Consider the following 20,889-nt stretch of genomic DNA (forward strand, 5'->3'; position numbering starts at 1 on the left):
ACACACACACACACACACACACACACACACCCCAGATCCCCGCTGGTTACCACAGTACAAAGGCCTGTAGTAATTGTACACAGAGTTTGAGTTTATGTCCCCAAGATGCGGGGGTGTGAGGGATTTTTTTTTCCTTCATAAATATGTCGATGTGTGATCATTTGTTGATACTGGCTGCAGACGAGCACGCCTAGACACATACTGTATGCACTCCCCCCAACACACACACACACACACACACAATTCATTCAGTTCTGGGTGCTGTTTCACTCTCAATTTTTTCATAGAGAGATTAAGAGGAAGACTATCTCTCTATTTAACACCACCACCCCTCCCCCCCCCCCTCTCTCTCTCTCTCTCTCTTGCCCGCAGCCTGTGAGGTGGGCTTCTACAAGCCGGTAGCAGGGGACGGCCTGTGTGGAAAGTGTCCCCAACACAGCCACTCGGAGACCAGAGCGGCCCTCGCCTGCCCCTGCGACGCCAGCTTCTACCGGGCTGCAGACGACACCCCCGCTGCCCCCTGCTCCCGTAAGGGACACACACGCGCGCACACACACACACACACACACACACACACACACATGTACCAAAATTATGGCTGAATGTGATAATAGCGTCAAAGAAAGTGACTTCTCACCAAATCGCATGTTTCCTCTAGGCCCCCCGTCTGCGCCGGTGAATGTGATCTCCTCTGTCAACGGGACGTCGGTGAACCTGGAGTGGGGCCGCCCGCTGGACACCGGGGGCCGCAGCGACCTGCAGTACAGCGTCCTGTGCCAGCGGTGCTCCAGCGAGGGGGGGCCCTGCGAGGAATGCACCACCTTCCCCAGCGGGGCCGGCAGCGCCAGGGGCCCCAGTGCTGGTGGAAATGGAAATGTGGGTGGAGGTGGAGGAGGTGGTGGCACGGTGGAGCGGCTGGGCACCGCCGTGGCCTTGGGCTCGGTCCGATTCATGCCCCGGCAGAGCGGGCTGGCCGAGCCCTGGGTGACCGTGCTCAACCTGGTGGCCCACGCCAACTACACCTTCCGCATCCTGGCTACCAACGCCGTCACGCACCTGAGCAGTGATCCGCCGCTCTACGCTGGCGTCAACATCACCACAAACCAGGCAGGTAGGGTCCCAGACACAACAATACTGCAACACATGCACAGAGGTTAAAAGCAACTTTTTGACTCGTCTATTACTCAGCATTGTTTTAGTTGCACCATTTCCCCTGCTACTGCCAAGTCAAATGTAGTAATAAATAACAATTCAATATGGTCTCTTAGTGAGTAATGGGGAAATCAGTTTTTTTCCCTCTTGTCCTGGAGTAATACTGCGACCAGCTTATAAGGATTTTTTGCCATTGCAGTGGCCGGAAAAAATAAAGCACTGTTGTGAGAGAAATCGGATTTCTCAGTAGACTGTGCATGTCGTATCGAATGAAGAGGAAAGCAGAACAGTGAACCAAACCCGACAATGTCCATTCGTGAGACATCACCTGCTGTGGCTCTCAGATCTGCTGTGATGACTCCTGGTTTTAGATTAGCAGCAGAGCTCGTTTTTGTGAACTCTACGTTTCTTTGACTATGCAGGGCGTCTGCAGAGCCTTAAAAAGTCTGCTTTGCAAATATTAGGCATTAAAAGTCATTAAATAGTATAACATTTCATTAAAATTCATCTTAAAAGGTCTTTGAAACCATTAGCTTTTAAGACCTCTCAGACCTCTTGTTAATCACATCTTTCCATTTTCTGTCTCCGACTAAAGGCCTTTGAATCTCTTGTAGTTTGTCCGCCCATGCAGTTTTTTACAAACATGAAGTGACAGCAATCTACTGTGAGCTATTGGGCTCATGCTGTTGAAAAATACCCACTGCGGGGATGAAACGACTCAAATTACATCCTATTTGGAATAATTGAGGCAGGGTTTCACTTTCAGATTTCACACCGACCGGCTTGACTGTTTTGGCGTTGATGACTTGGTAAATCTCTGGGATTGTGTGCTGGCTCTTGCGGCTTGATGGAAAGGTGCTTCCCCCACCCCACCCCACCCCACCCCCTTCTCCTCCCACCCCCAACCAGCCCCCTCGGAGGTTCTGGCCATCCGCCAGGAGAACGCCAGCCAGAACAGCGTGGTCCTGCTGTGGCACGAGCCCAACCAGCCCAACGGCGTGATCCTGGAGTACGACATCAAATACTATGAGAAGGTACCAGAACCTGGAATAATACAATGTGCGCTTATTTAGACGCCTTCATCCCAAGACTAACCGAGGCACATCCGTCAGGGCTCGTCAAAGCGTTCAATAAGAACCAGAAGCCTTTGGTCGAGGAGTTGGCTCGTTTACTTTTAAAAAATACACAGAGAGAGGGAGATTAAAAGTAGTGGTGGAGAAAAAGGCAGATCAGAGAAAGCTAGAAAGAGCTTGGAGTTCCTCACATGATGGAGAACTCAGTGGAGGAGGCGTCCTGCTGGGATGCTCGGGATCTCTAGTTTTAATCTCTTCACTTTAAAGAAAACAACAAATCTGGCATTTCTACAGAAGAAATGTGGACCAAGGAGCAGGTCCTTGGTCCATCTGGGGGAACAACGGGGCAAGCAACCTCTTTGTTTTCAGAAAAGGGCCGCGGCTTATCCCCGGCGCGGACATTGCGGACGCCGGCGAACGGCAGCTGGATGGAAACTGGATAACTTAATCCCAGGAAAGGATCCCGCTGGCAGCTCGGCTAATTGAAAGGAAATGGGGGTCGGGAGAGGCAGGGACAGAGCCAGAGAGAGAGAGAGAGAGAGAGAGAGAGAGAGAAAGAGAGAGAGAGAGGCGTAGAGGGCTAGCGAGGGCTGAGGGGCTGCAGATTACGACTTAGTGAAAGTGACAGTGACAGCATGGAGTCGTCAGGCGCATAAGCGTGACGAGGAGCTAATTGCTGCTGTGTGTCTATGTGTATCAAACTTGAGCTTGAGTGTGTGTGTGATTGTGCATGTGTGTGTGTGTGTGTGTGTGTGTGTGTGTGCGTGTGTGTGTATGTGTGTGTGCGTGTGTGTGTGTGTGTGGTAGTGCGTTGCGTGATTCGGTGCAAGTGTGTGTATTGGCGTTTGGGTGGCTGTGGTGAGCGGACGCCTGTGATATATATTTGTATGAGTACAGGGGTTTCTGTGTGTGTGTGTGTGTGTGTGTGTACGGAAATCTCTGCGAGTATGTGTGTGTGTGCGTGTGGTGTGAGGGTGCAACCACCGGAGCACGGCGGCCTCACAAGTGGGGTGGCGTGGATAGAGCGGGAGGATTAGCAGGTCTCTCCTGCGCTGGTGTGTTAATCTGAGGCTGATGGGGCGGTCGCCTGGGGGAGGATTTCAAGTGGACAAGTCAGCAGAGTGCATACTTAAGGCTTCCAGACAACTCCATTCGGACTCCCAGCGAGGGTGGTCCGCAATCTGGATCGTAGAGTCCAAAGCGCTGCATGGGGAGCAGAGATGCTGTTATTTCTGCGCTCCCCTATCATTAGTCTTTGTGGATTTCACAGGTATCACCCTGGGACGCCCGAGAGTCGTTTGCTTTGTCCCCCTGTTGTGGGGGGCCGTCGCTTTAGGGGCCTAGCACTTATTATCTGTCTCAGATCGAGACCATTCTCCAATCCAGCCTGTGTACATTTCCGAAGTCAAATACAAATTAACATAAGATGGTGGTGATCAGAATCAGAATCAGGATTTTTTTTTTTTTTTTTTTTTATAGGATAAAAAATAAATACAAATAGCCAAAAATACAAAACATAAAAAGTCAGATATTTAAGATATACATACAAATGTAATACTATGCTGATGACGACGATTCGCCGCAATAATGTGTATTTATTGTTGTTTATATGACAGAATGTTGGATTTAACATCAACTGTGGCTTGCATCCAGAAATTCATAGGCTTCATATGGGAAACGGCAGCCAAAGTAAACATTTGTCAAAATGTCACATTTGAACGCCGGACATAATTTGGTTCTGAAGATTTGCGAGGCCATTAAATGGGCGTTCCGCAGAAAATGTGTTTCATTATTGATGCAATCGTACATCAAGCAGTGGCGTGAGTCCCGTGAGGCTCACACACGGTAGTCAGAGTGACTTACAGGACTTATCTATGACTCAAACTAAATTACCATCTCACAGAATGACAGTAGGATGTCATTTTATAAATTTTGAGATTATGATCGTTTAAACTTTTACTTGGGCCTTAGTACTTTTCTAAGATATAATCGTCATTCTCTCCTCTGTGCATTTAAAAAATGTGTCTTTTTGTTGGCTAAATCAAGTGTGGTTGTAGATTTACTATGAACTATTGGCCATATCACCCCAAAAAAACCCAGCTTGGGAAGACGCTACATTACTAATGTCTCTATTTTTACACATCTACAAGCATGTCTGTATCTAGTCCCTGTTTAGGACACTTCAGCTTCAAAACACTTTATTGAGCTCTGAATTAAAGAATAATCATGCCGCATAGTGCAATTAGTTTGATTGTTATTAAATATTAGGATGTTAAAATGAATTTCGCTCCAAGTAACTTGTACTTGAGCAAATGTTTACTAAAGATTTTCTTTCACATTTTGCTGGTTCCAAATTCCTTGTATGTGTACACACACTTGGCCAATAAAGCCTGATTCTATTTGTGATTTGTCAGGACCATTGTTTCCTCTGGTTCCTCCTCCCAGGACAACGAGCAGCAGAGCTACTCCACGCTCAAATCCAAAGGCACCAGTGCCCGGGTGTCTGGGCTGAAGCCCGGCACCAAGTACATCTTCCAGGTCCGAGCCAGAACCTCGGCAGGCTGCGGACGCTTCAGCCAGAACGTGGAGATCCAAACTGGGAAAGCAGGTCTGTGTGACGGAGATGTCTGGAAAGAATGTGTCAAAGATGTGTTTTTCTTCAAACCCCCTTCCCCTCCACCGTGAAGCTCTTTTTGTCCAGTGGAAAGGAATCACCGCGGAGCACCAGTTTGTCCTGTGAAAGGGCTTGGCGGCAGACTTTCCAGGACTTAAAGCTTGGTGGCTCGGTCGCATCCCAGCCTCAGATCGTCCCTCCATTCCCAGTGATTGGTTCTTTGTTCAGAAGGTCATTCCCATCAGCAAATAAAATAAAAACTCATCGCAAAAAACGTATCTCCTGTTGTCCTAAACCCCAAGCTAGTGCATCTAAAAGCTTACATATCGAAGCTTTCTTCGATATGTAAAGGATTTGTGAGATACTGACCTTCCAACAAGTATCAGATGGCTTGTGTGTCACTTCCTGTTGGAACATGTTGGAAAAAGCCGATCCGAAACCAACGCTCCTTTCTGATTCGTCCTTGATTATTTGGAAACACACTGGCTCCTCCCTTGCGATTTGAAAGTTCCACACATAAAGGGGACCTTAATACCTTGCTACAGGTGGAGGCAAAATGTAGAAGGTGGTTTGGCAAATGAGATGCAGCGTTACTTCTACTTTTTGGAAAACGTGGGAACTGGATTGCTCCTTCATACCTCTCCATACCTTTGTGGCACTCAGTTCAAAGGTGTGAGAATTCAAGACAAGTCGAATTTTTTCTGTCTGCTCTCCCGCTGCAAGCGTGGCTTTTCAGTTGCTTCTTGTTAAACAAAGCAAAGTTTTCCCCTCCTCCATGTAAATTGCCATGACTACCCAAGGCTATCAAAGGGCCATTGTAACTAACTTTAGAACAAAAAAGACAATCTAGTCTGCCACAGATTGTCCTCAGGCTTTAAGATAATACTTTAACTCATGGAATAATCCCAAATGTTGAAGAAATAAAAATAAAAATGGGTACAAGACCTGCTTTTCCCGCTATCTAAAAGTAATTCATAACTGTCACAAACGTAATGTTCTTCAAATATGTGAAACCTCAAAGCAGCCTTTGCGACTGTGAAGTATTTCCATTCAAAACGTGAACTGAGCAGCGCTCGAACTTCCCAGTGTGGTTCCTCCAGCTATTCCGAAGACCACACTGGAAAGTTCAGTTTTTTGTTTTTTTTTTGTCTTTTTTTGTCTTTTTTTGTCTTTTTTTGTCGTTTGCTCTCTTTCCTCTGAGTTGTATCTTTCTGCAAGTGCCTCATGAGATACAGTGAAGAAATCGTTCTGTCACGTCTTATGTAAGCCTCTTAGAGTGGCTGCCGGTCTGGCATAATGTACGAGGGAGAGCTCACATGCAAATATATACGAGTACAGCATATTTATATATCAGGGTGTCTGCAGGTCCTTCAATGACTCTTTAATCAAGTTTTCTAAATATTACACCTGAAAAGTCATTAAAAAGTTATTGTGTTTCATGTCATTTATTTTGGTCAAAAAAAACCCGAAGCCTGTCACTGAACCTTGTTCTTACCTGTACACTTACCTTCTACACCTACCTTCCTACCTTCCCATATGTAAATCCAAGAAGACCTGTTTACTTACCTGTCCTTATTAGCTTACCTCATTCCCGTACCTTACATGCTATCTGACCAAAAGGAAACATAAAAGCCGTTCATAGAATCATGTAGTTCCCTATTTCTGCCCAATACTTACCCCTCTGTACCAATATTCTTACTTAGTACTGCCCTGTACACGTATCCCTAATAAGAGAGGGATGATTTGCCCAAAGGTAAGTCCTAAAGGTCTTCAAAAGCGGACAGATGTCCTGACTGACCGGTGGGAGGGACGTTGTGTTTGTGTTTGTGCGCAGCCCCCCTGCGCTACAACACCACGGGCCTCACGTGGATCTGCGTGGCGCTGGTGTCCGGCCTCGTCGCCTTCCTGGCCGTCGTCATCTGCAGGAAACGGCAAGGCTACACTTTACCACACTACCCATCGCTGCTGTGTGTGGAACACTTTTCTTACACTATACTCTACTTTGCCTCTCTGTTTCTCCGATTTTTACCCCCCCCCCACCCCCCAACCCCGTCTTTAGCTCTAGAAATGTTATAGCTGCAGAATAACACGAGTATTACTATAAGTGATGACATGTCTTAACAAATAGTCTGACGTCCTGTCCTCAGCTTGTTCCCGATTTCTATTCATCGCCCCTGTGTATTCAATTTAATAATGTTGATTCATTTCCAGGAATTCAGGAAAACAAGGGTTTTAACTTATCCTACGAGACCCCCCCCCCCCCCCCACTGTGCCTCCGTTTGATGTCTGTGACTTACATCTTTTGCAGCAATGCAAAGAGCAATCAGTTTTGCTCCGCTTAATTAAATCGCGCCTTCGATTGCACTACAGCTGAGTTTGGAGATGGAGTGCTGATATCCAGTCAAATTCACGTTTCTGGAGCGAGCACCATGCCATCGTCGCAAATTAAGTTATTCATTTATTTATGTTTTATTTATTTTGTGTAAGGATCTCCCTTTGTGCTCCCTTCAGCAGTTTCCCACCTCGATAACAGCCAAAGGTCGCCTGTAAAACGTCATTTTTGGGGATAATTGTCTGTGTTGGCATCCTTTCTCTTGCCCGCTGTCTGCTTGCTCAATTAATTCCAAGCGGTTGGGGGGGGTGGGGGGTATCGCTTAGTCACAAATGTAATTAAGGAAACAAGACAACTAAGGCCGTTCTTTAGGATCTTATATTTTTCGTTTTAATAATAGGCGAGATAAAACTAAACAGTAAACACATCAAAAGTTGTTACCGTCATTTCCGTATAAAGCTCAAGTGTGCGTATGACAGACATGGTCAGTCACCTAAAATAATGAAATTAAGGATTTCCCCTTGCTTGACCCCATTTCCCCTCATCCTTTCATCACCCTGTTAACCCCCCCCAAAGGAAAAAAAAGCATTGTTAAACCAGCATTATTGGGTAAATTAATGCAATTTAAATGTCAAGTACTTGTGTTTGGCCTCATCTACTTGAGGTGTAATACTGTAGTATATGGCTGAGAGCGCTTTCATGTGTCGAATGTAAAATAAGCGATATTACATTGCTGTTCTGTATTCATCCCTCTCTCTCTCTCTCGCTCTCTCTCTCTGTGAGTGTGTATATTTGTGTGTGTGTGTGTGTGTGTGTGTGTGTGTGTGCACGTGTGTGTATGTGTGTGTGTACGTGTGCATGGGTGCCTGTGTGTGTGTGTGTGTGTGTGTGTGTGTGTGTGTGTGTGTGTGTGTGTGTGTGTGTGTGTGTGTGTGTGTGCGTGTGTGTTTCCATTCCAACAGGCACTGTGGCTACAGCAAGGCCTTCCAGGACTCTGACGAGGAGAAGATGCATTACCAGAATGGTCACGGTATGCCCCCCACCCCCGCCCATCCCACCCACACACGCACACACACACACACACACACGCACATGCACGCTCAACTGGATTTCCTATTAGCAGTTATAGATTATATCGCGGCCCCTGAATAGGTCACATTTTTTTCCGGATGTAATAAAGTTCATCCGTAGAGCAAACAATTTCATCAGGCTCCCAGTGATTACAGAAGAACTGGGGGGGCAGCATGGGCTCTATTTGCTCTCTCTCTCTCTCTCTCTCTCTCTCTCTCTCTCTCTGTCTGTCTTTTCCTGCCGCTCCCTACCCTCTCTCTCCTCTCGCTCTCTCTCTCTCTCTCTCTCTCTCTCTGTCTGTCTTTTCCTGCCGCTCCCTACCCTCTCTCTCTCTCTCTCTCCCCCCCCCACCCCTCTCTCTCCCTTGTCCTCCTTCTCAGATATGTGACCAAATGCTAATGCTAATGTTTATCTTAGTGTCATTTCCCGACGCGAGGTTCTACATCGACCCGCACACGTACGAAGACCCCTGCCAGGCGGTCCACGAGTTTGCCCGCGAAATTGAAGCTTCCAGGATCAAAATTGAGAAAATCATCGGTTCAGGTAAAAAAAATTAAAAATAAGGGAGCTCGCCGGGGCATGCTGTGTGCACACACACACACCCACATCCACTCACACACACACACACACACACACACACACACACACACACACACATACAGGTAGAGACACACAAATAACACACACACAAAGACAAACACAGGCAAACACCTACTTAAACACACGCTGACTCAGACACACACACACAAACACACACACACACACACACACACACACACACACACACACACACACACACACACACACACACACACACACACACACACACACACACACACACACACACACAGAATCATTGGCTGAGCTAACTCAAAATCATTGCCCGGTGTAAAGGCTGTGGTGTGCAGCAGAGAGGACGATGGCAAAGTGGAATCAGAGCATTGCATTGGAGCTGTCAATCAAGGCACACACACACACACACACACACACACACACACACACACACACACACACACACACACACACACAGTGCGAGACAGGTGGGGAATACAAACGCTGTACCACCACCACTGGACTGCACAAGCAGAGGAACAAAACCACACACCGAACATACAGTCGACAGGCTGATAGACAGCCATATTTTTTCTTGACACCTAGATGTATTTGTGTGTGTGTGTGTGTGTGTGTGTGTGTGTGTGTGTGTGTGTGTGCCTGCGTGTGTGTGTGCGTGCGTGCGTGCGTGCATGCGCGTGCGTGCGTGTGTTTGCAGGAGAGTTTGGGGAGGTGTGCTACGGGCGCATGCGGCTCCCGGGTAAAAGGGACATCCCGGTGGCCCTGAAGACTCTGAAGGCGGGCTACACCGACAAGCAGAAGAGGGACTTCCTGGCTGAGGCGTCTATCATGGCCCAGTTCGACCACCCCAACGTCATACGGCTGGAGGGGGTGGTGACGCAGAGTACGCTGCCGGCAAATTATTAATAAAATATGCATTTAGAGCTCCATGCATAGAAGCAGGTGAAAGAAGTAGGCCTAATGGGTACTTTTCAACAGAAACCTCAAAGTGGAGCGCCGGCTAAACCGTTGGATCCAAATATAGTTTGTTTGAACAGTGTCCTTGTTGTGTGAAATGTATTCCGTTTACGTTAGCTGAAGCTCATGACACATGGTAATTTGTCGTCCGTAATCATGATCAATGATCTGCCTATTTTACAGCTCCGAGAGAGAGTTCAATAAGATCGTCCCAGCATTCAGTTTGAAACTGCCACGTTTCTTTTCCTGGTTTACCCTCATCTTCGCACTAGGGCGTTCGTTTGCTTTTCTCTTAAGTACACGTTCCTCTGGATTGTTTTTTTTTGGTCATTTGAGGTGGTGGGGATATTTTTAATCCAAGGGTTCTGTTCTTTTTTGTGAACGTTCATCCGCATCGACAGTTTACTGACCACAACTAGCTACGCTGCTTTCACTTCTCGCGCGTGTCTTTGCATATTTGCCGGGAAAGGCGGACCCCGCCACCCTCACTGGAAATTGAATGACAGTTTATTATAAAGTGCCAGCAAAATAAATATGGGGTGAATATCAAACATAGGATTTTAAATCTTATGGATTACAACTTTAAGTAAAAATGACTATAAATTCTATTATTGTCAAATTGTATCAAATGTAAAAATTGTTTTTAACTGAAAAACGACTCATAATTATCTTTGTGATTACAGTTAACACAAACACTCCTATTGTCGTGAAAATCAGACTCACCCATTTCTCCAACATGGATGTATTCAATCTAGCTGTGACAAAATGCAGTTTTCATTCCATGTAGCAAAGGTCCCACTTTACCCCTGAGGGTTTCCCACGCTGTTCACATCAAACAGCAACATGAATGATAAACAGAAACAGAATCCCCACGCAGAGGATCAAGCCTGTTGGTGTGTGTGCCTTTCCGCAGGTAAGCCGGTGATGATCATCACAGAGTACATGGAGAACGGCTCCCTGGACTCCTTCCTCAGGGTGCGTATTGACATCGCTACAAGAAAGAGACTTAGGGAGATTCCTTGTCGTGTTTTCATCCTCTTATCTCTCTCTCTCTCTCTCGCTCCCCCCCCCCCGCTTCCATACATATCCGCTGGTTTTTTCTCCCTTTTTGCTATTCGGTACAGTTTTGAGCCTCCAGTCTCACCCGGGCTTTCCGCCAGAGGTGGAAGGAGTCTTTTCATTTCACACTTAAGTTGAAGTTCTTTTACTTTTTACTGTATTGTGCACACATACAAGTAAAAAGTATTGATATGACTATGAATGATATACTCTGAACTTGGAATTGAGACAGAATTTAGTAAATTGCGTCCATTTAGAAGGAACAACAGAGCTTATATTGCGACAGTATCAAAAATTGAAATCTTAACTCAGCAGTTAATATTGAAATGAAATGAAATCAATTGAAGCGTTAACCCTGGAAACAGAACATTCTTTTCTTGTTGACTTGGTTTCATTGTTTATGATTTCGCGCATTATCTAATCCAAAAGGCGGGATGAAATGTATTGTTTACAAAGCACGTCACACACCATCCTCACCATGACAAATTCCTGGGATATAAAAATGCACTCTAGCGGAATAAAAGATTGAATTACATTATTACACAGCTCTGTGGAATGCTCTGTTATTTCTGAATTATGACCGCTGTCGGTTAATAATGACCGTCATCACAAGCAACCACTTCTCCGCCCGGTTTCCCGTTCGTCATTTCACTCCGTCTACATGCTAATGCTAACGCTAACTAGTGGCGACTTCTTGCAACGCTACATAGAAACCAACATGGAAGACCTGTCCAATGTCCAATCGGTCTTTGCCTGTTATGTGTGTGTGTTGTCTGTGACGTCACTGAAGCGCCATTTTGAAGGTTTAGCTACAGTGAGTGGGAGAGTAAACGACACAAGATTTCAAATAATCCAATATCCAACACATTAAATCGTCAAACTGGAGAAACAGATGCAAACAGAGAGAACACCTTCACACTCGTACAGCACCCACTGTTTTTCTAAAAACACATCACTACATATACATACCTCTTCAGAAAACCCACTTATGTCCTTTATCTGCCACAAAAAAGTCTCATGGCCTTATGTGCTCACATAGTCTAAGAGTAAGACTTGCACATTACTGTTCTATTTTTGTCCAAGTGCCTTTTTAAAAACATGTTTGTTGTGAAACATGGGATGTTAGAAAGGTGAATGACCTCCGAGGTGTTATAGTTTGTACTAGTTATTTGTCAGTAGTTACTTGCACGTGCAGATAATGTACAGATACTTGAATTGTACTTAATTACAGTATGTGATTACATGCACTTTGTTACTGTCCACCACTGATTTGCACACAGTTTGCACTATTGTAAGTAGTTGTCAACATCTGACTTACACCACGACCATTAAACCTTAACCTGTGTGCCTGACATTCGGTTTCCATATTTAATTTGGCTATGAAAGTGTTGATGACAAGGAAGCAGTCGAGAACAACACATTTATGAAAAGTGTCATTGAACATACTGTATTATTCATGCAAGACACGGTCAAATGCAGCTCTAATATGCATAACAGAAGGATGAGTGGCAAGCAGGATAAAGCATCAGCACACAATGTATTTCTAAACTGTAGTTGATAATTGGTGTGTTGGGGTACAATAAACAGTGACAGTCGTATCCAAAAATGTGGCTTCCTCATCTTCACATAGAAGTATCATATATGTATATATATATATATATTATGGGAGTCTCTTCCCACATGTACGGATTTAGGGAGGGAGACGGAGTCATTCGGACAGTGGAATGCCGACATGGCGAGGATTTTATTCAGGCAGGTAACAGGACGTCTTGCTGGCACAACAGAAAGGTAAACTTATAAATTAGTGACAGAGTTTGTTTTGCGTGGTAGTGCTCCAGACCGCAGGCGTTTCTGCGTCCTATGCCTCAACTCCCCACTGAAAGACAGAAGAACATATAAGAAGACTCTCCCAGCCGGGTCCGGGGGAGAAGACGTCAGAAAACTGACATTGTAACATGGTCACATCCATGCTCTGGCTCGGCGAGAGATGGTTACTGGAAAGGGCCAGGGTGGAATTGGTCACTCCAACTCTTCCGCCACGATCACCATGGTCACCACGATCGCCACTAACATGGGGATGTTAGCTCAGGAGGTAGAGCTGGTGGTCTAGTGATCCAAAGGTTGCTGGTTTGATCCCAGGCTTCTCCTCCTAGCACGCTGTAGTGTCCTTGAGCAAGACACTTAACCCCTAATTGCTCCTGATGGCTGCGTCCGTCGGGGTTTGAACAATTGTAAGTCGCTTTGGATAAAAGCATCTGCTAAAATGACTAAATGTAAAAAATGTAATGGTGGCCAGAGACACATGCTGCCTCCTTCCACTGCTTCAGGAGGTTCAGGTGATAGATCTGTGTCGCCCCTGTTTGACCATGCAACCTCATAATCGACCTCCCCAACCTGCCGTGTCACCACAAAGGGCCCTTGCTGTAATTTCAAGCTAGACGTAGGGAGCAACACTAACACCCTGTCTCCCGGTGAAAATTGTCTGGCACCTCTGATGTTCCTGGGCTTGGAGCAAATTCTCCGGTGACTGCTGTCCCAGTGAAAGTAGCTTTGCTCTCAGGTCCATAACATACTGTATCTTGTTCTTACTGGTGCTTGGGCCCTCCTCCCATAAGGTCTACCACGCAGGTCTCCTGCCAAAAAGGAGCTCAAAGGGAGCAAATCCTGTGGAGGCCTGGGGAACCTCCAGCACCGCAAACAATCAGGGGTCCAACCACGTGTCCCAATTACTGCAGGCAACAGGCGGGAGCTAACCGCAGCCTCCACCCTATGCTTTTTTCCCTGGTTACGAATTTCAAGCCTCACCACCGGATACGTGTGAATATCCCCATGAACACACCGAATCTCCACCCGTGATACCTCCAACAAAGCTCTGGGTCAAACCAGGCGTTGCTGGACCAAGTAAAGAGTCCAGCAAAGCCTGATGTCTACCCCTTGTACTCTCACCGGTACTTTGAAGGTCCCGGTTGAAGGTCCCCCCGACCCGAACCGCCTGCCCTTACCTCCATCAAGTGGCAGTCCCCCCAAATGTGGTTGGGTCGCCTGCAGCACCATCACCCCTGCCCAGTCGTTTGAGCAGCTGTTTGTGGGTCTGGGCGTCTCCTCGTCCGTGGCGTTCATATTTGAGAGACAGCGATGGTGTGGTGGCAGCGCCTCAGGGCACCTGCTCGCGGCCGGTCCGCTCCGTCCGTCCAGGGACACAGGCTGGTGAGGACACATTCTAGATGGGAACGGCGGAAGTCCTGGTCATCCTCTAGGTCTACGAGGCACTCCTGCAGTCAGCAGATCAGCTCCTGGGCGCCCTGTTCCTCCCAGATCCTGTCGACTACACCACTTGTGGGAGAACTGCTGCAATAGCTCAGTCCTGTGGGTGACTTGTAGGATGTCAAGAGCACAGTTTTTTGTTGTACAGAACCAATCCCCCTCTTTGGTGAACTATTTTACCATTTTTGGGTCTATAAACAACAAATCACTACTCCAAGTAGTGTGTCTACGGAAAAACATAAACATCGGACATCGGACATCGGAAAAGCAGGTGCTGGTTGCGTGCGTGCACGTGATGAGACCGCCTGTATGTATGAATGTGTGTGTGTGTGTGTGTGTGTGTGTGTGTGTGTGTGTGTGTGTGTGTGTGTGTGTGTGTGTGTGTGTGTGTGTGTGAAGTGTCCACTGGTGAGTGTACAGGATTTTTCCCAATTGGTTCTGGAGTATACAGTCAGTATTATGTCGTGGCGGCTCCAAGCAGTGGAAAGGGCCATGAAGCCACCCCTGAGTCCCCTGCAGCCGCATAAACACTCCACGGCTGCAGGAAAGCACCCTGAAAGCACCACAGAAGACCCCCCCCAGCCCCCAGAGAAGCCGGAAGCCTGTGGAGCAACCCCCACACCTGGCTCCAAGGAGCGTAAGCCAGTCCCAGGGAGCACAAGAAAACCCCTGGGGCACACACATACTGTACAAAGCACCCCCATGTGCAAGCACAAGAGGCAGTTGTAGGCGCAGAACCCGGGCCATGGGAGCCAGGCACGGACCGCAGGCCCAGAGCCAGGTCCCGTGATGACAAACCGACACCCTGCCCGAACCACCCGCCCTGCAGGCAAGCTGGGGGACCCCCATGCCCACTTGCACACCGTGCAATAGCAAGGCCCGCCCCACTTCAGCCGACCAGATGCCCCACCGGCCACGAGCCCTGAGCACCCATCCATGTAGCCAAGTGTGCTCATCGAAGGGCACCCGGATGTTAGACCCACCCCCTCTGCTGATGCCAGCAGGCTGCCAGATACCTGGGCCCTCCACCACCCCCAGCAACCAGGGCATCATCGCAGCAGGAGCAAAGGTTAATAGCCGCCTCCCGCACCCCAACCCACACACACAATAGCAAGTGGCCCCCGAGGGGCCCCGGAAGGCACCCAGCAGCGCTCTCCGCAGCCCCACCACGTCGCAGCACACCAGAAACTACCCAGCGCAAGCTGCCAGGACTCGAGCCCAGCCGGCAGGGGACCCACCAGGCCACCAACCATGCCTCCACACCAACCCACCAGAGACCCGCCAGTGCTCAATGTGTGCTGTTGGCAATTTCAGTTAAAATTGCGGGGTGTGGGGACACAAGTCTTCCAAGCAAGTTGAACCGGAATCACTCACACACATCCTGCCCTGGAGATAACTCAGACCCCACCCTAGGCCTATTGTGTGGTGTATATGCTGATTATGAGTTTTGACACTGGGAGGGATAGGCAAAGCGCAACCAGAACAAGGCAGGGGCGCAGCAGGCCCGGGAGCGGCCAAGCAGATCCGCCCCCCCCAGAACTGACCACGCCATAGCACGCCCACCGACCGTACCATTGAGGCACGCAACCTACAGCGCAAACACAAGCCGCGGGCACAGAGCAGCCCTATCAGGCCCATGGTCTGCCCTCGGCCGCCGCACATGTGGACCACAGAACAGAGGTGATAGATGACCCCCAACCCACAGCCGGTCGGTGCAGTACCTTAGCCGTAAGCTTGTAGAGCAGGAGACAAGGTACAGCACCATAGAGAAGGAAGGTCTGGAAATAAAGTGGGCTGTCACCACTCTTGCTATTACTTGCTGGATAGAGCCATGGTTAAACCCTCTGCTTGGACCATGCCCCACTACAATGGCTCCACCGTACGAAAGACACCAATGCACGGATCACCCGGTGGCACCTGACCCTTCAGCCCTTCAACTTCGTGTGGTCCACAGGCCGGGCGCACAGATGGTCATAGCCGACTTCCTCTCCGGCTCCGGACATCGCCCCGGCCTAAGTGCGACGGTAGGGGTATGTGGGCCAAGGGGGCGTGGTCAAACCCCCACTGCAGACAGGCGGTGCAGGCTCCCATCCCGGGGCCGCTAAGCTGCTGTGGATCGGGTGAATCAACGGAGGGACTCCGCTGATTTGTCCCATCCAGAACCAGGAAGTAATTTGACATTTGTTTTTCCCCGCAGTGAGGGAGATGCGTGCTTGAGGTACACACGTGTGGACCGGGCAAGACAAGTGTTGAGCATAGTGAGCCTAAACTCCACCCTTCTGGACTCTTTCCCAGTTTGCCAGCGAGCCGTTAATTTTTCCCTTTTGGCCCATGAGCCGCCTTTTGTTTAAATAATTGATAAATACACAACAACAGGCGCTGCTTTGCCTCCACCTGCCTCCTCTCTCTCATTCCCTGGCCTTGGGCCAGAACACACGTCCACACTCACCATCCCCACGCCACAGTGTTTTACAAATAATCTTTAAATCGCAATTAACTAGGCTTATGGGTCTATAACTGGAGGTGAGGGTTCAGTCCTTATTGGGTTTGAGCAAAACCAAAATGAGAGCAGTATTCATGTGCGGAGGCATGGTGAAGGTTGGCTTAATCTCTGTAACCATTCTGATGAATAATGGGGATATACAGTAAGTGGCCCGAAGTGTTTATAGAATCCCACTCGGTGGCCATCTGATCCAGGACATTTATTGTTGGGCATAGAGAAGAGAGCTTTACTGAGTTATTTTAGAGTCAGTGGTTGATCTATTGTGGTAGCCTGCTCTGTGGAAAGTAAGGGAGGTCGATATCATCAAGGAATGAGTTAATGTTCGATATATTTGATTTAATGGTCTGAGTGATATAGCTCATTATAAAACTCTCTGTATATGTTATTGATGTCTTGCGGGGTGCGGTGTATGTTATCCTACCCTCTCGATCTTTGATGGCTGTAATAAGTGTTTTTTCTCTATCGCATTTCAATTGATTGGCAAGAAATTTACCTGATTTGTCATTGAATTCTAAATAATTCGCTCTTGTTCATTGCATGAAGAATTGTGTCTTTTGATTGGTGATATTATCAAGTTGAGATGGAATTGTCTGGATCTCATTTCGGATTTGCTCAGTGGATGAGTGGGCTTGTTGGGAGTGCAAGTCTTTTAATTGTTGTTCTAGTTTATTTTGGCATTTTTGTCCCTTCATTTTCTTGTGAGTAGAGATTGAAATTAAACTACCTCTTAGAACTGCCTTCGCTGATTCCCAGAGTAAGGATGGTGATATTTCTGGAGAGTCATTCAGTTCAAGTCAAGTCCATTCTCTGGAAAATAAACAGTTAAATTCTTTATTCTATTGGGGTTTTGTAATAATGGGGCGTTGGAACAATGGCATGGCACTAAATACTTATCTACACTGTTGTGGGATATTTACCGTATAGAGTCATAGAATTACAGCTAGATGGGGAAATGACTCAAAGAGGTATAAATACGATAATAAATCAACTCCATGACAATATTTGTAACGTAGTTACGTCCTTTCTGCAGCGGCACGATGGTCAGTTCACCATCATCCAGCTGGTTGGCTTGTTGCGCGGAATCGCAGCCGGTATGACCTACCTGGCCGACCTGGGCTACATCCACCGGGACCTGGCGGCACGGAACATCCTGGTCAACAGCAACCTGGTGTGTAAGGTGTCTGACTTCGGCCTGTCCCGGGTCCTGGAGGACGACCCTGACGCCGCCTACACCACCAGTGTGAGTTTACACATCGAGGCAAGCGAAATTAATAACACACACATGTACAGTATAAACATATTTATTAGGAAGTCACATCAATCATCAGGAAACTCGAATGGGATTTAAGTAGTCTGATTACGTAGTGAATTTTTTACGTGTTACATGACATAAAATCTGATTATGAATTCTCGTAAAATACCACTTTGGAATTAGTCATTTTCATGTCAATCCTGATGCTAAAAAACTGTTCTGTTCATATCACTACTTATATCACTACTGCTCTCATAATGCTTTGCATCTTGAAGTTATTATTGTGTGGTATTTGAATTATAATTGTTGTTAATAATAATAATAATAATAATAATAATAATAATAATAATAATAATAATAATAATAATAATAATAATAATAATAATAATAAGAGTATCCAAAAATAAATCATAAATAATACAATAAATTATAATGCATTTTTTTTATAGAGCGATTTTCATAACAAAAAAATTCCCAAATTGTTTTTTTTAACCTTTATTTATCCAGGGAAAACCCATTAAGACCGAGTTCTCATTTTTGATTGTGCCCTGGTTACAATGACCATACACTACATAAAAATATTAAAAGACCATAAATGCAACAACATTGGCAATCAATAAATAAAATAAAAACAACAGAAATATAACTTTTAATTTAAACAACTAAAAGTTTCTTAAAACTGCCCAAATGGACTCAGGCATCCAATGTAAGTATTTTGAAAGTCATTCCAAGCATTTGGAGCATGGTAGCGGAAAACACTTCCCAGTTCGGTTTTAACTTGAGGGACCAACCAAAGCTGAGATCTAGTCCGGAAATTAGTTGAATACCATTTGATGAGTGATCCCAGATAGTTTGGTAGCTTGTGTAAGATAGCTTTGTAAACAAATAGGAGTAAATGCTACTTTCTCCTAGTGGCCAGGGACGGCCATCCCACCTCCTGATAAAGGTTTCAATGATGAGTTCTAAAATGATTACCAGTAATAAAATGCAGTGCTGAGTGTCAAGCTGTTTCGGAGAGGTAGAGGAAGCATGTGCATAGATAATGTCATCATAATCAAGTACTGACAGGAAGGTAGACTGTACTAAGAGCTTCCTAATTTCATGCGAAAAGCATGATCTTTTTATAAAAAAGGAACCCAAGTTTCACTCTTTACCTTTTAGTTAGCTGCTCAACATGTATTTTGAGAGATAGCTTTTCATCACTAAATATACCGAGATACTTGTAGTAGGGTACTCTCTCAATTTCTATGTCATCTAAAGTGCTAATATAGTGGTCAATTTCGTTCAAGGTGCATAAGGGAAGGTGGTAGAGAATTGCATATATTTTGTTTGTGCCCCAAGTTTAAGCTCTAAAAATGAGTGCTGGCTAGTGTCCCAGTATGGGAGCAGATGCATACAGCGCTTCGTCATCAGCGTAGAAATGAACCTTACAGCCATTATCAAAAGAGATGATATTATTGATATACAATGTGAAAAGAAAAGGACCCAAAACTGGGTATTCCTTTGGTGACTTTTGAAAAAGAGGATTGAAAAGAGTCGGCAACAATACATTGGGTTCTATTTGCAAGATAGTCGGTAAACCACTGGCAGGCATTCTGATCCAGGCCAATTGAATGGTCAATGGTTGAAAGGTATCAAAAGCTTTAGAGAAGTTAATGGACAAAGCAGCACAGTGTTGCCCATTGTCAAGAGCCCATACCATATCATTCAGAACATGAGACGCAGCTGATACTGTACTGTGACCAGATCTGAAATCAGACTGAAATGTGTTCAAAATGCAATTTCTACTCAGGAACAATTGAAGCTGCCAATGAACTAAAGATTCAAGGACCTTGGCTAAAGAAGACAGCTTTGAAATTGGCCAGTAATTGTTGAGGTCTCTCTCAAGAGGGCCTCACCCACTTCCATTTCAGTGAGTGGACTAAAAGCGAATGTCATTCCTGTTATTGTAAAGCTCAAGGCCAGGGTGGCAGGTCTTCTTTTGATTATGCTGTCCCACCCAATTTGCCATCTAAGGGATTCAATCTATGAAATGTTTGGTCTGTATTTATGAAGTGAATATTAAAAGTACTATGAATCTCCACCTTGTCATTTAAGGGACCAGAGTCAGTAACTGTTGGGGCAGAGCTGGGGTGGAGCCTTTCTTCATTGCCTTAATTGCACTCATTACATTACATTGCATTTAGCAGACGCTTTTATCCAAAGCGACTTACAATTATTCAAACACCGACGGACGCAGCCATCAGGAGCAATAAGGGCTTAAGGGTCTTGCTCAAGGACACTACAGCATGCTAGCAGGAGGAGCCTGGGATCGAACCAGCAACGTTTACATTACTAGAAGACCAGCTCTACCTCCTGACTGCCTAAAAAAATGTCCGGTTCGAAAACAGTCCCAGTTTCCTAGCTCCATGCTGAATTCCTCTCAGTAAGAGCTTGAGATAGTTCACGTGAGAGCCAGGTAGTATGTCTGTCCTTTATCCATAGCCTCCTTAAAGGGACCGGTTTGTCAGCAATGGAGTTGAAAGCGTCGGAAAAATATTCAAGTGCCAGGTCTGGATCAGGTATGAGGGACACCTTGTCCAACTCACACAGATTTAAATCATTTAGGAACATCTGAGCATCAAGGTTCTTGAAATTATTTTTTAATATGGTACGTGGCTTTGTCCGACGTGATTTCACATTCCTAATCCAGGCAATGGGGCAGTGATCACTTGAGTCTTGAGGTAAAACTCCACTGGCTGGATATTTCTGAGGCATATCGGTGAGTATAATGTCAATCAATGAAGATTTGGAGCTACATTTCCCAATAGGACGTTGGTTTTTCCCAATCGAGGTTAAAGTCACCCATAAGGAACAATTCTGCAGTTGTGTATGAAGAAATCATGTCTTCTAAGTTGTTAATGGCACAGGAAAGGGCTGAAGGGGGTCTGTATGCCCCAATCACATCACAGTTGTTTTCCCCAAGATTTACCGATAAAGCCAGGCATTCAAACTGTTTTGAATGGAGGATGAGAATAGCACAGAAACAGGAAAACATGT

At 46.2% G+C, this 20,889-nt stretch overlaps 1 protein-coding gene across 1 annotated transcript in view; it reads left to right on the forward strand.

Moving 5' to 3' along the window:
- The window catches only part of epha8 (eph receptor A8), a gene marked incomplete at both ends in the record, with an annotated part of 92,968 nt that overhangs the window by 66,597 nt on the left and 5,482 nt on the right, over positions 1–20,889 (forward strand). Inside the window, 10 exons of the mRNA XM_080000721.1 lie at positions 373–528; positions 659–1,111; positions 2,062–2,186; positions 4,671–4,833; positions 6,674–6,806; positions 8,134–8,201; positions 8,660–8,785; positions 9,513–9,698; positions 10,686–10,747; positions 17,629–17,856. Coding sequence (XP_079856847.1) covers positions 373–528; positions 659–1,111; positions 2,062–2,186; positions 4,671–4,833; positions 6,674–6,806; positions 8,134–8,201; positions 8,660–8,785; positions 9,513–9,698; positions 10,686–10,747; positions 17,629–17,856 — 1,700 coding nt within the window. The remainder of the gene's footprint in view (positions 1–372; positions 529–658; positions 1,112–2,061; positions 2,187–4,670; positions 4,834–6,673; positions 6,807–8,133; positions 8,202–8,659; positions 8,786–9,512; positions 9,699–10,685; positions 10,748–17,628; positions 17,857–20,889) is intronic.

Source organism: Zeus faber (genome assembly GCF_960531495.2).
Source record: "Zeus faber genome assembly, chromosome: 5".
NCBI classification, from domain to species: Eukaryota; Metazoa; Chordata; class Actinopteri; order Zeiformes; family Zeidae; genus Zeus; species Zeus faber.